The 14,931-nt window shown below is 35.7% G+C and overlaps 1 protein-coding gene across 2 annotated transcripts in view; it reads left to right on the top strand.

Moving 5' to 3' along the window:
- LOC306876334 (aspartate--tRNA ligase, cytoplasmic) overlaps window positions 1-14,931 on the top strand; it is a 27,701-nt gene continuing 12,770 nt past the window's right edge. Inside the window, exons 1-8 of one of the 2 annotated variants that reach the window (XM_079427420.1) lie at window positions 1-169; window positions 2,861-2,963; window positions 4,236-4,265; window positions 4,987-5,044; window positions 5,697-5,789; window positions 9,202-9,304; window positions 12,848-12,950; window positions 14,816-14,896. In XM_079427420.1, the coding sequence (XP_079283546.1) occupies window positions 147-169; window positions 2,861-2,963; window positions 4,236-4,265; window positions 4,987-5,044; window positions 5,697-5,789; window positions 9,202-9,304; window positions 12,848-12,950; window positions 14,816-14,896 (594 nt within the window). In that variant the 5' untranslated portion in view covers window positions 1-146. Of the gene's footprint in view, window positions 170-1,213; window positions 2,964-4,235; window positions 4,266-4,986; window positions 5,045-5,696; window positions 5,790-9,201; window positions 9,305-12,847; window positions 12,951-14,815; window positions 14,897-14,931 lie in introns of both variants that reach the window. The other variant, XM_079427421.1, reaches the window with a different exon arrangement.

Here is a 14,931-nt window from a genome sequence, read left to right on the forward strand (position 1 = left end):
CTCCGCGAGGAGTGTGTGCAACACCAAAACACTTCCGCACTTCTCCACACGCACACCGTTCCCAGTGGCTGTCACTGCACATGAACAAACCCCAAATCTTGAACTTCTAGTGCTTTTGTTTCACTGCATCCCTTCAGAGCCGAACTATGACTAAAGACAATGTTCAAGGGTGAGAACACAATGTCGTTGTTTTGCGCGGATGTGCTATATTTGTGGTCAGGGCACTGATTAGCTTGTTTAGCTGCTAGCTGAGTTACAGATGATTGCATCAGCAGATCTTTAACTATGAGCTGAACAGGGTCTCTATATACTAACAGTTGGACTTAAACAAGCGCTCAGACACGATAAACCTACTTTTGCCACAGTTTTAAGTTTTTAAACTTAGTTTGGAATCAATTTACTGACATAGAAGAGAATAAACTCATAGCTATCCGTCGTGGAGACGTTTAAAATGCAACACTTTAATGTTATAAAGCAAACCTGTGATATGTGTGAGCAGTGCTAATGATGTACTAGTTACAGATAGTTACCCGTTTTTAATAATCAACTTAATGTCTATTACTGAAGGACACAGTTTGATAAAAAATTATTTGCTGCTCAAGAAACAATTATTGTCTTTATGAATGTTGAAAACATTTCTGCTGCTTATATATATATATATATGTATATTTAAATTTATTTCCATGATACATTTGTTTCTGGCTTCTATGATAAACAGAAAGCTCAAAAACAAAAGCATTTCCAATGATTGAAGTGGAAAATAATCTATAAAGTCATCAATAACCCTGGATCAGATAAAAGAGGCCATTGTAATAATTATTTTAAAAGTAGAATTTCCATCAAGTAAATATCTTGACCTACTTTTACTTTTCAAAAAACAAAGTGAAAGTAAGAAAGATTTGTTTTGATCTCAGAAATTAATTTTGTTTCATGTTAGTTATAGCAGATTATTTTTTAAATGGATTATTTATGTAATAATGCCATGCTGTGCCCAAAGCAGTGTTATCTAAACAATACTGTCTATGGTTTAATACATAAACATAATTTGATGAGTCAACAGCTGCTTTCTGGTGCTGTGGAGCTGCACCCTTACTCTTATAGCCCTGCTCTGCTCTGCTCTGCTCTGCTCCTTGTGTTTCTGTGTAAATAACCTTGAATCTGACACAGGCCTTTAATTATCGGCAGCCTTCTCATTCTCTTCTATCTGCACCAGTGCCTCCAATATCCTGTGAGCAGAAATTGCAGCAATGCTTTGGGAGACCGTCATCCATGAATTCCCTTGAAAACTGCTCCGTGCTGTGCATACCTTCACTGTGGCCCTGCATGTCCTCCGCTGCCGTTACGTGCTAATGCATAATGCAGAGGGGGGAGTGGAGTTGTTTATTGCCCACTTTGGCACGGTTGAGGCCTCAGCGGTGCCCGCGGCAGTAGTAGTGCTGGGGAAGACTTTCACCGATCCATTGTGTTTAAACTTCTGTAGCTCTGTGTACAGGCACCTGATCCTGTGTTGCCTGAGGGCTGCCATATGGTCGCCTGCCCAGATTCTGCTGTGGTTCTTTGTAGATCAGTGTTGGATAAAGAGCAGTGGAGTCACTAATAATAGTAAATTCTGTTGAATGTCTTGAGGTGGAGCATGGGTTTGTTCTGCTCATGTTGTTGACCACCTGTTACTCTTGTGGTTTCAGATTAAATGGTGCCATTCATATCCTTAGAGACAGCACAGAATTTAACTTTAGCAAATGAGTGATTTGTAACGGGTGTATTTAAAGCGGTTGGTCAGTCCTGTTAACCGGAAACCATGTGTTATATAATGAGTTTAAAATGGTAATGGAGATCACAGAGGCATGTCATTTCCTTTAACCTCTGACCTGTGATCAGTTTACATTTATGCTCTCCAAGGCTGCTATAAATATTATGAAATGTTATTGCAATTTAAAATATATATTTTCTGTTTTAATTAGTGCTGTCAAATGATTAATCGTGATTAATAGCATCCAAAATAAACATTTTATGTGTGTGTGTATTTATTACGTATATATACATAGACACAGATGCATGAATATATTTAAGAAAAATTTTGTTTATTAATTAAATATACTTATATACAAATTATACGAATCTAAATATATACATGTAAATATTTTCTAAATATATACTGTATGTGTGTATTTATATATAGATAATAAATATACACAGCACACATATATTATGTAAACAAAAAAGTTTATTTTGGATGCGATTTAGAACTGACGATTTAGCATAGTTTATTTTTTGGGGCATTTTATATAAAATGATGTTATTCAGTACCATCTGACACCGTCACCATGCTGCCACTACAGTGTTAGTTACTATATGCACTTGTGATCATGTGATATGGACTGAAAAACCGTTGCCAATATGTGGAACTGATTTGAAATCACATCATTAAAAGTGAACTGAAAAAACTATTTTCATTATCGATCGTTACTGTCACTTCCATGTTCCCATTCATTACTGTTATATCAGTCTGTTGCTACAGTATGGGACAAGCATCTGAAAGATGTTACATATGTGCTACTGTAGACAGACATCACTCTTCCTGTGCTGCTATTTCTGGATTACATGAACCACAGGAGCACAAACAAGCAGACATTACTGATGAAAGTCTAATTTAGCCTCTGTTGTTTTTTTGGGCATCTTGAAACAATAGATGAAAGACACAGCAACTTAAAAGCCAGCGGGATGCTGTGCCTATGCGTGTAAGCTGAGGTTGGAATGCTTTTCACCATCTTTCAGAAAAGCTTCCCGGAAGGAAATTTAAAAAAAGGTAGATGGAAGTTTGACAGAGCTGCTTTTGTTGTGTGGTGTCTTCCTGTTTTAGAGCCGGTGAGGAGGAGCAGCAGGCCCAGTCGAAGAAAGCCCTGAAGAAACAGCAGAAGGAAGCAGAGAAAGCGGCGAAGAAGGCAGAGAAGCAGGCCAAGCTGGTGAGTGTGTGCCAGGAGACGCAAACCACTGCAGTATGGAGGGCTTTTCATTGTTTTGCAATTCCTGTGATTACAAATATGTGCATGTGCCTGAACAAAGTGGCATTTGTGCATCCAGAAAATATTTCCACAATATTTTAAACAGTCAGAATGAGCATTGTGCTTATTTTGTGTGCTTAATGTCTTGTTTTATTAGAAGTGAGTGAAATTTGGGCTGTGAGGTTTGTTCAATACTGTTCTGGCTTTTTAAATTATATATATAAAAAAAATATTAAAGAATTAAAAAAAAAAAAACACAGTAATTTGCAGAAGGTTTATGAAAAGCATACTCTCCCTGGAAAAGAATAATATATTATTATTATTATTATTTTTTAATATTTAAAAATAATAAAATACCACAAAACCAGTCATAAGGGCCAATTTTTCAAAATTGAGATTTATACATAATCTGAAAGCTGAATAAATAATATTTCCATTGATGTATGGTTTGTTAGGATAGGACTATATTTGTCTGAGATACAACTATTTGAAAATCTGGAATCTGAGGGAGCAAAAAAATCTAAATATTGAGAAAATCTCCTTTAAAGTTGTTCAAATGAAGTTCTTAGCAATGCATATTACTAATCAAAAATGATATTTTTATGGTAAGAAATTTACAAAATATCTTCATGGAACATGATCTTTACTTAATATCCTGATGATTTTTGTCATAAAAGAAAAATTGATAATTTTGACCCATACAGTGTATTTTTGGCTATTGCTACAAATATACCCCAGCGACTTAAGACTGCTTTTGTGCTCCAGGGTCACATATAATATAATAATAAAGTGAATAATAAAAGCAGTCCAATAATATCCATGTTCTTATATTTTACTTAGTCTTATCTTTTTTTTTTGTTGTCTTCTTGACATTTGTGCAACATTTTGTCAAGTGAGTGATTCAGAGACTGGAAACATGAGCAGAACAAATTTATAAAGCCATTCTTACTTAAATTGCCACATTGATTTGAATAATTTACAAAGAATCCAGTTCTGTTTTACCTAGAAAAGTCCTTTTATTTTCCATTTTCGCACTCTAATGTACTTGCAGACATCAGTAAGTGTTTGAATTTGTGTCATTGCATTTTGGTAAGATTTTGAAGTGAACTTGCAGCACTTGGCTTTCTCCAGAATAATCAGTATGTGTTTAATCTTTATATTAGCTCTTACGGAGGGTCTGTTTTTCCTCTACTGTTGAAGTTTTATTGAATTCAGTTTCTGTCTTTGATTCAGGCCGCAGAGCAGCAGGAAGCTGATGAGGATGTAAGTATTTACTGTTCACGGTCCAAATTCACATTTTCTGTCTGTTATTAGCCATATCAACTGTTATAGACATTAGTACATAAAAAAAAAAAAAAGAAGAAAAATCTTTCCAAAATACATATTCATAATATATTTGGGACACTAAGAACGTAAGTACATAATTTTTTTTAGTCACATTTTGCTTTCAGTTACAATGAATGGGGACTTTTTTAAATTAATTTTTCTTAAGTAAATGGACCATAATGACCCGTTTAAGATATCATTCACTGAATATCTTGACATAACCCTGGCAATGTTTGTTTCAAGAACAAATTATTCTTTTGAGTTTAATATTTATCAATCAATTGGTTGATCCAGTTCACAAAACAATCTGAAAGATTTGTTTAACTCATTAATGAGGTTCTCAAATTAACAGCTTACTAGAAAGAATGATTATCAGTGATAAACGACTTGCTGTATTTTCAACGAATGAATGTATTTTGGATTTTTTTACTTGCTAAATATCCCTCAAATGGACTTCTTTCGATGCTTTGTAGTTGTTTTTTATCATTGATGAGGCTTGAAAGTTTAAATACCCATTCAAGCATTCTCCTTTGGAAAAAGTAATGTTTTAAATAACATAAGGGGTGAATAAATGATAACAGAATTAACAGATTTTATTTTGCCGAACTGTTCCTTTAAGATTCATTACCATCCCTGTCTTCTCTTCTCCTCCTCCCAGGATTTTGCCAAGGATCGCTATGGGATCTGTCCTATGGTCCAATCCCAGCAGAAACTGGGTCAGTGTCCTTCTCAGTTTTTAAGTGGAGATTTAGGAGGGCATCTCGCTCCCACAGGATGAATATAGACAGGTTTCCCAGTGCAAAATCTGCTGTAGAATGATAATTAGGAATGTCTTTGAGTTTAAGAGATAATCTAATGCTGTCGGGATCTCCCTGGCGTGTCCTTTAGCTCTCCCTGATGTTCCTCCCCTCGCTGTCACACATAATAGTCTTGAATGACTGTACGAGATAAATTTCGGATGAGGAATTAGGGTGACATTACTCCCGACTGTCCGGCTGCGAGAACAAAGTCGTCTCCCACCAGCATTCCTCTCGGGCAGAGATAGATGAAGCTTTCATGTGGGTGGATTCTGGATCAGCCAAACGCCCTGAGCACTTTAACTGGGGCTGAGCGGACCGCCCCGTCTCTGCTGCCTCATAATAAAGTCTGAATGCGAGTCAGCGGAGGCAGGGTGACACTGTATTTGTCAAAATGGAGAAGAATTCACGTCATGGTCACCTTTCAGACGGGGCTTGTTATGTTTCATATTTATTAGCCCTCCTCCCGGTGGCTTTGTAATCCGAGTGAATGTCTTTGTGGAGATCTGTGTACAAGGGGGGAGGCCTGTCGTCTTTGATGTTTCTCTCTCTCTCTTCTGCATGGAGGCAGACAGGGCGTTGGTGCGTGTCCAGGACCTGACACCCGAGAAGGCAGAGCAGCAGATCTGGGTGCGAGCCAGAATTCACACCAGCAGAGCTAAAGGTAAACACCCGCCTCCTCACTATTACACAAGCTCATCTGCTGCTGGAAGTGTTGCTCAATTCATTTCAACACATGGAAGCTGCTCTTACCAAAGCTCAAGGCTTTCTTATTTGACATGCCAGCTGTATTATTGCATTAATAAACACTAAATTACAGCTCCTCAAACAGTAGAAACCTGTGATAAACTCGACATGTGGCATAAATGTCATTAAAAAATAAGCTATATGAAACAAATCCTAGCATACAAATTTTTTTTTACTAATTTTAAATGTAGGTTGTTTTTACAAGATGTCTTTTAGGTCATACAAGATTTACACATGGATATTTATTATCAAAAGGTGAAGAACCACCGTCATTACTTGCCAAACTAAAATGACTGTGAAGCATATTTTATTGGATTGTACTGTTTTTAATGTAAATGGACAATGGTTTTATTCAGAGGTGTGTTTAATTAATTTATTTAGAAATGTCTTTTATAACCTTTTGTTAACCTTTTAGACATCATCATAATTATACATGAGAGTATTTCATAAACCATTAAAGTGAAGCATTTCTCCCCATGAATTTCACATCAGATTATTATAATTTGTTTTAATTGAATTTAAACTTTAAACAGGAAAGTTTGTACTTTGATCAGTATAAAGGTGCTTAGTTTGGAAGTGACCTCTGAATAAGCTGTTCTTCATGCATTGGTAGACTATTAATAATAGACAGTGCACTTTTTTGTGCTAATCTTGCTAACTAGATCTACTTTTGCTGCATTTGCCAAAATATGCATGTGAGTCTGCTTTCCCAGAACGAATATGACTTGACAGTCCATTTCTAGTGTGATCAATGAACAGTAAGAACAGTCTCTCTATTGATTTATTACTTGACCAGACTGCCAAGAATGAATGTATTTTTACACAAAGTTTATTTAATGCTAAACAGCTTTTATAACTTGTCACCAATGAGCCCAAATGACAACTGATAAAATGTGAAGTATGCAGCAAGCCAAATTACATTGGCAAAAAGTTGAGATCTTTTAACTCAAAGTTGGATTAAAAATGTGAAATATGTGTACACTATAGCTAGTGATGAGTTTCTGGCTCAAGGTCTGCATATAAAGTCACACCAGAGGTGTTCAGCTGCTTTCTGCAGACCAGTCAAGTTCTTCCACACTGACTCAATCAATCATGTCTTTTTGAACCGTGTCTTATACACAGAGACACTGCTATGTTAGAATAGAAAAGGGTCCTTTCCAAACTGTTGCTATAAAATTAGAAGCACGCAATTCCCTAGAATATCATTATATGCTTTAACATTAAGATTTGTACTCATGGAAATTACTAAAGTAGTCAAACCTGTTCATTAGAAGGGGGTGCCAATACTTTTGGCAATATAGTGTAACTACACGTTTCAAAAATTAAATGCAGCATACTATTTAAAATGTTCATTGTTGCATACTGCTTCATATACCGTTTTTGTAGTATACACATAGTGTGTATGTATATAATGCACAGTGTGCTGTTAGCTATATTTTATTTTATCTAGACTTATTTTCTTATGTTCCTCCATACATGTTATGCACATTCGTAAAATAATAATATAATATATAATTTTTCCTACTTTTCAGTCCTGTAATTTTCCATACCCGTGGTTAATGGAGGTGACGAGGGACATGGGTGCCCTCAACATGGGCCTTATCTGTGCCAAATGTTTTATTTGGATGAATTGCAATGACGTTGAAAGCTTATGAAAATAGTGGCTATTTTCACTACAGAACTGACAAACACTCCTTGTGTTTTATTAATAGTAAATGACGTCAATAGTAACTGTTTGGTTGAATCCTCACCTTAAATGAAACTTTGTGGCTTCCCCTGTCTGTTCCACACAATCCAAGTCTGAAGGGCCCACACGTACACGTCTGCTTTGAGAGTGCAGTAATGAATAAACCACGGCTATATCACTAGTTTCCTTCCACTACGGCTTCCATGTCAAGGATCCTTTAACCCCAGCTTCCTTCATTCTGTAGGTGTGCTCTGGGCTGAAGGATGTCCTTCAGCACAACAACATCCTGATTTCTGTTTTTAACTACCTACCCACTCAGCTGTCTGTCTGACAGCCTCTGAACACCGAGGGGGACTTCACAGAGTCTGGGTGGTCTCTGATCTTGAGCTGATCCGTGTCAGGTTTCCACCAATCAGAGTTTGTTCACTCTCAAGGTGTCTGATTAGCAATCTGGTGACAAGTCAAAACTACACACATTGTGTGTTTCAAAGAGACGTCCAGATGTTCTGTTGATAGCTGACAGCAAATTTGCTGCTTTTTTATTTAACTGTTCTGACAAGAGCATGCTCTACTTTGATATCAAATCCTAGTTTGTTAGAGATTTAAATAAGTAAATGTCTTCAGTAATTGGTTAAAATGTATTGTTGATTCTGGTTTTGTGATCAGAAACCATCTATTATGAATTGGCAGTGTTGTGAAGGTCACTTTGGGAATGTAATAGGTTAAAGATAACACGTTTCCTTATTTAAAATGTAAGCTATTATGAATTGCTTAGTTTCTCTCAAGATAAAATGAAACGGCATTTTTAATGCATATTATAATGATATATTTCAGATTGGGATCTGTTTGGTTTGTGAAAGTAGGCACGTTATTATTATGATGCATTTTTATTGTATTAGTGATGCTGTTATTGTTCTCAGACTTTGAACAATCCATAATTAGTACTATTTATTCTACTACTTTATTCTATTCTATTCTATTACATATTTAAAAGTTTGAGGTTGGCAATATTTTTTGTGTTTTTGAAAGAAGGCTGCATTTATTACAATATAAACGGTAACATTGTGAAATATTACAGTTTAAAATAAGTTTTGTATTGTAATATATTTTAATATGTAATTTATTCCTGTGATGGCAAAGCTGAATTTTCAATAAACATTTCTTACTATCACAGTTGAAAATGGCTGTGCTGCTTAATGTTTTTGTAAAAACTGATACATTTTTAGAATTCCTTAATGAACAGACAGATCAAAAGACCTGCATTTAATAAATACTGATTATTTTGTATCATTATAAATGTTACAGTCACTGAACTGAATTGAATTTCTTTATTGTTATTGTTGGCATACAGCTTTCATTGTACCCACCAACAAAATTGCACACGCCACACTAAATGCAATTTAAACTAAATTAAATAAAAATAATAAAAATAAAGTAACAATCTAATGTATAATTAAACATAACAGACTTTGCTTAATTGATTATGAATTAATTCTAGATTATTAAATTATTAATTTCTTTAAAAAATAGAACTTTTGAACTTTAGTGTATATTAAGTAATATGATTGAGACTTGGGCAGTAAGTACCCGTCTCTGTAAGGTATGCTCCGGTATGTGTTCTGACAGGTTGTTTTCTCTCCAGGGAAGCAGTGCTTCTTGGTCCTGCGTCACCAGCAGTTTACCGTGCAGGCCCTGCTCGCCGTGGGAGATCGTGCAAGCAAGCAGATGGTCAAGTTTGCAGCTAAGTGAGTATAGGCCACGTTTCCTGTCAAACAATGGTGGGAAAAGTGAAGTCCTGGCGACTCGTTCCATTTTAACGTGTTAAGTGGCGATCGATAATGTTTCACTTCAGAACAAAAGCTCCATTTTTGCAGTCTGAAACAGCTTTCCCTCAACACCGTAATGGGTCATTCCCCTTAAAACAACAAACAGTAGATACATCAGAGAGACATGTCTACTTAGAAGTATGACTTGAATGAATGGGGTCAAATAGAGGGGTTGTGGGGCAATAGGACAAACATTAACTCACAAAACTGAAACCTTTTCTTCCGCCTGGATGTATGGAAATGTGTATGTTTGAATATTTGCATGATTCGTTCTGTTGCATTCTTGCTTGAAATGTTTCTTGCTTTCACAACTGTTTGATAGACGAAACTGTGTTTTCAAGTCCACCTCTATTCTTTTAAGAGGGTCAGAGGGTGTGTTGCTTGACCGTGTTAACATCCTCTGTTTGCTCACGCAGCACTGAATGGCGGCTAAACTCTATTCACATTATCAGTCATGAATTAGGAAGGGTGTTGTGGTCTGGGGAGTTCCTTACGCTGTTGATCTTGCTTCCCATTGCTTGAAGTTCTTGTAATTGTTCTTGACTCAAATGGTTCTGGTTGATATCTGTGAACTTGCTATTTCTGAAGGATTTCTCCTCAGAAGGAATCTTAGATGAGCGCTTCCCCACGCTCGCAGATCACTGAAACAGATTTTGTGTTTTGCAGAGAAACTTCCTCTCTTTGTATTACGTAAATGTTAGTGGAGTAACATGGCAGTTAAGTTAGAGAGTTTCAGTTAGAGGATGTTTAACACACCCAACTTCCAAGTTTTACCAAATGCATAATTAATATATGAGCTATACCTATTTTTATAGTTCCAGAATTCTCTAAAATAATGATGTGGTGTATTTTAAAATAATGCACACCTGTATTAGCTGCATTACTAAGATGCTCTGGAAGCACACATTCCCTACAAAAAAAAAAATATATATAAAATGTTTTTTTTTTTTTTTTTATGAATTGTACATTATATTATTATATAATCCTTGGCGGAATATATATGTAGCCTAATTGTATGTCGGTTTCTTTAATTATATTGCAATTGCTGTCATTTTTTAAAAGCAATGAACTAATGCATTACAGTGACTTTTACTATTATTAATGCTGTAATGCATTATAAATAATTAGTTAATACATTATAACACTTATACACTTAAATTCAGTTATAATTATTTACAAGATATAATGTATTACATGCATATTATGAATAATTAAAATGCATACACCCTTTAATAAGCCTTTATAATGCATTATACACAACGGCTTTAAGTAAAGTGTTACCATTAATGCTTATTTTCACATGCTTTACCATGGTAAAATCACTGTAACATTTAGCATCTCAGTTGAAATATCACAGGGTAAAGATTAAAACATTGTAAACTCATAAAGTGCATATTCTGAAACTAAAATCTATTTAGATGACCTGTGTTCAAAGACAAAAAAAATACTGAATTTTTATATTATATTGTTTTATTTTATATTATTTGGCAGAAACAATTATTAGTGTATTATAAATATTATTGTCGTTTTCTGAAATGAATTACCAACTCAAATGATGAGTTTTACCATGTTTAATGGTTATGTTCACATTATTTTACCATGGTAGAATCCCAGTATCATTAAACCTCCCTTGGCAAAGATTTTAATGCACTTTTGTATTTATAGAAATTTATCTCAAACCAAAGCGATAAAGCCACTCACTTCTGATTTTTTTATTTTTTACACCACTTCAAATCCCGTTCATGCCATATCCGTTCATAATAAGGTTATTAAGAAGTGCTTCAGACCCTGATTAGAGTGCGTCTTGCTCCCTCAAACCTATATAGAGACTTTACAGACACGTTCTGGAGCACAGCTCCCCCTAGCTAATGGTCAGTGGATGTGTAGTCTTCATCACTGGAGCTTGTTGAAAATCAAATGTTGTGTGATAAAGCGTATGTGCAGGTCAAACACACTCGCTCCCTGTGTAATCCTCTCTTTATATCCACCTCTCCCTTCAGGCCAGCGTGCTTTCAATGCACAAGCACTAATGCAGAGCCCATCATGGGCAGCTTAGTGTTCAGTAGCCAGACTTAATCAGGACTTATGAAGAGCAGCGTGTCTGTATGGAGATAGTTAGAGAGGGCCGTGTAAGCAGAACTGATCCCAGAGCGATGTGGCCGCTCTCAGAGCAGCAGCTGGCAGGGACCGGCGCATCTCATTCCCTCTCTCTCTGGTCTCTCATTACTCCTTTGTAATGACTGGAGCTGAAGGTTGCAATCGCAATTTGTGCCGTCTGTCTCTGAAGCAGACAGTTGGCCGTCATCTTAACGTTTGACCTTAGAGAGGCGACATGGCTTAGTCTTGCCAATCTTAAATTGTTTCACTAAAAGGAGTAGGTCATCCAACATGAAAGTTGCTCATGTCGTTCCAAACCCCATTGGCTTTATGTATTTTTTGACAGATCGTAAATGAAAGTGACCATGTCTGTCAAGCTTTAAAAATTTAGATCCAAATATTCATCAGAAGTTTCTCATTTTGAAACTAATTTGGAAAGAGGTTAAGTAAGTGACCGGGTTTTTACTTTACTGCTAATATTTTTTGCAGTATTTGTGGTGCTGAGAAATTCATTGCCTTTCAAATCATGACAAAATGTTTAAAATCCGTAGTGTTTCATCAGAGTGAAAACTATGTGGTTTGTCTTCACAACAGCGATCTGTTTGAGTTGTAAAGCAGAACTTGTGTGTACCATGTGATGGAGATCGTTTGAAACAAAGCTGAATTGCAAAGGTGCTGTTGCCTAACAATATAATCTCACGAGTTTCCATGAAGTTGTTCTGCAGTTTCTGTTTCATGTGTGCTACTCTGAATGTGTTTTAAAAAACACCTAAACTTTTGTTCTGAGGTGAAACAGTTTTGTTTTTGATCATTATCACCCGAGTCTAATAAATCCACACATTGCACATTTCTAAACATGAATTAGTGTTTTGAAGTTCACACATGTTTTGTGACTAATTAATTTTAGAAGTATTCTGTCTACACCTATGTTTAAAACGTTTAGGGTCAGTATAAAGAAATTAATACTTTTAATCCGTAAGGACACATTAAATTGACCAAAAATGGTGGTAAAGAAAAAAATCAGATTCAAATAAATGCTGTTTTTGGAATGTTTTATATTCATCAAGGAATCCTGAATCATGCTAGTTTTCACACAAACAACAGTTTTCATCGTTGATGATAAGAAATGTTTCTTGGGTACCAAATCAGCATATGATTTCTGAATTACACTGAAGGTGTATTTGCAGTCTGGAAAGAAAAAAAACCTGTTGACCTGTCGTGTAGTCTCTAAAACTCCCATAATACTTTTTGTTTATACAAGAATTTTAAAATGTATAATTAGATTTTTTTTTTAAATTGCAGTGTTTGGGTTTGCAGCTGTCAAAATGCATTTGTTCCCCTCATGCTGCATATTTGTGTTTACAGCCTCACAAAGGAGAGCATCATTGACGTGGAGGCCGTGGTGAAGAAGGTGGAGCAGAAGATCGAGAGCTGTTCCCAGCAGGATGTGGAGCTCCATGTGGAGAGGGTAGAGATCTGAGATGCATCTCTGTTACTTGATTGAGAGAGCACCTTTCAATGTTCTCTGTAAATATGGAAAGCTGAAATAACATTTCACAAAAAATAGGGTCTTTATATGAAGTTTAATTAGCAAAAACCGATAAACGCCACTTTTTAAAAAAAAAAAAAATATTCTCCACATATAGCACGATCTGAACCCGAAACACGTTTTGTCAAAAAAGCCGGTATTGTCCACTTTCAAGGCATCGTGAGTTAACGTTTTACTGCAGAATCCGACAAGCTCCCGTGTTGTTTTTGAACAGAAGCCGATAAATCCATTCTAGCGAATCAGCGCGCCGTATTCAGGTCAGGTGACACGGCTACTTTCACTTTGAAAAGACGTGAGAGCAGTTTCGTCAAAGCTGACTAAAAGTGATCGAGGATGAATCATTTCGACGAACTTGATGAACCTGTGATATCTTCTTCAGGGCGTAAACGGAAAATAAGCTGAAACGTTTTCACAGAGCCTTGCAAAAGCACTGCGTTACAATGGAGAGGGAAAACTGTGTATAATCACAATCATACAGTTTATGATCACAACAACAGCAACCTTTGTCAGGCATCTACACTGTCATCTGAGGAGATTACTAAGATTAAACCAGTGTTTTTGTGTAACTCTGAAACATGAAATGTGGAGTTATCTGCTTTTGCTATAAAACAAACTTTTAATATGTAAAAAACACATGCCTTCAATGAACTATAATTTTGTAAATTACCTGTATTTGTGTAAGTTATTATTACTTAAGGCCAGGTGAATAGAGCAAAAACAAAACCTAATAGTTATCTCCTTACTTACCCAGCTGATTGATTGCATTGATAATTGCAAACATTTTTTGTATTACAAGTTTTCTAAAATGTTAGGTTTAGATATGCAAATGAGTCATTATTTAATGAAATATACACTAATTTGCATACATTTCTAGTCCAAAAATCTAAACACTGGATGATGTCAGTTTCAAAATTCTTGTAAAATTGTTTTTGACATATTAGAGTCAGTTTTTTTTTTTGTCATTTTTGTCACTCCATAATTCAGGAAATGCTTAGAACGGACATAAAACACTATATTTTCACAATTTTGGGGGGAATAATATGTATATAATAAAATGTATTTAATCAAGCAAATTATATATGAACAAATCCCTCTGTCAGGATATAGACAGGAATAAAACTGTGTGTAAGTGCTACTGAAGTGGAGATTTACGGCTCAGTGTAGGAGAAACAACTCATTTTGAGAGAACAGCCATTAAAAATATGTATTGTAATTGAAATCTATTGACACTAATAGATAAAGTGCTATAAAAGAAACTCTTTCCACTAGTCTGAAAAAACCAAAAAGCCCAAAATCTGAAACTTGACAGGTGCATGAAAAAGCAGTGTTTTTGCCTGCAGTGTCTCCTCTTTATCAGAACAACCCAGTTTGATTGATATTATGTGGAATGCACAATAAAAAAAACTTGATTTCTGAACATTTGTTTTAGCCTTACATGTGCTATAAACACAGAATTATACCAAGAACCTATTTGCAGGTACACTTCTTCTGTAGTAACATGCTGTTAAATGAATAATTCACTCCAGAATGAATATATGACCATCATTTTCTGACCCTGGTGTTGTTTCAGATCTATATGACTTGGGGAAGAGTATGTTGAACACAAAAGGAGCAGTTTTGCAGAAGCTGCTTTAGTTCATGCAGTGAAAGTGACCAGAGAGTTCACTATTTCACATTCATTGTATGGAAAAAAAGCAGCTTGGGCATTGTGCTTGATGACTTCTTTTGTTTTGTGTCTAATAATAGCCTAAACTCTCTTTCCCTTTTCTGTGTCATGGTCTCAGATCTTTGTGATCAGCCAGTCTGAGGCCAGACTTCCCCTTCAGCTTGAAGATGCTGTCAGGCCAGAGGGAGAAGGAGACGAGGTGAGAAAGTTGAAAAGTTGTGGGTAATGAGAGAA

This window comes from Barbus barbus (genome assembly GCF_936440315.1).
Source record: "Barbus barbus genome assembly, chromosome: 10".
Taxonomy (NCBI): domain Eukaryota; kingdom Metazoa; phylum Chordata; class Actinopteri; order Cypriniformes; family Cyprinidae; genus Barbus; species Barbus barbus.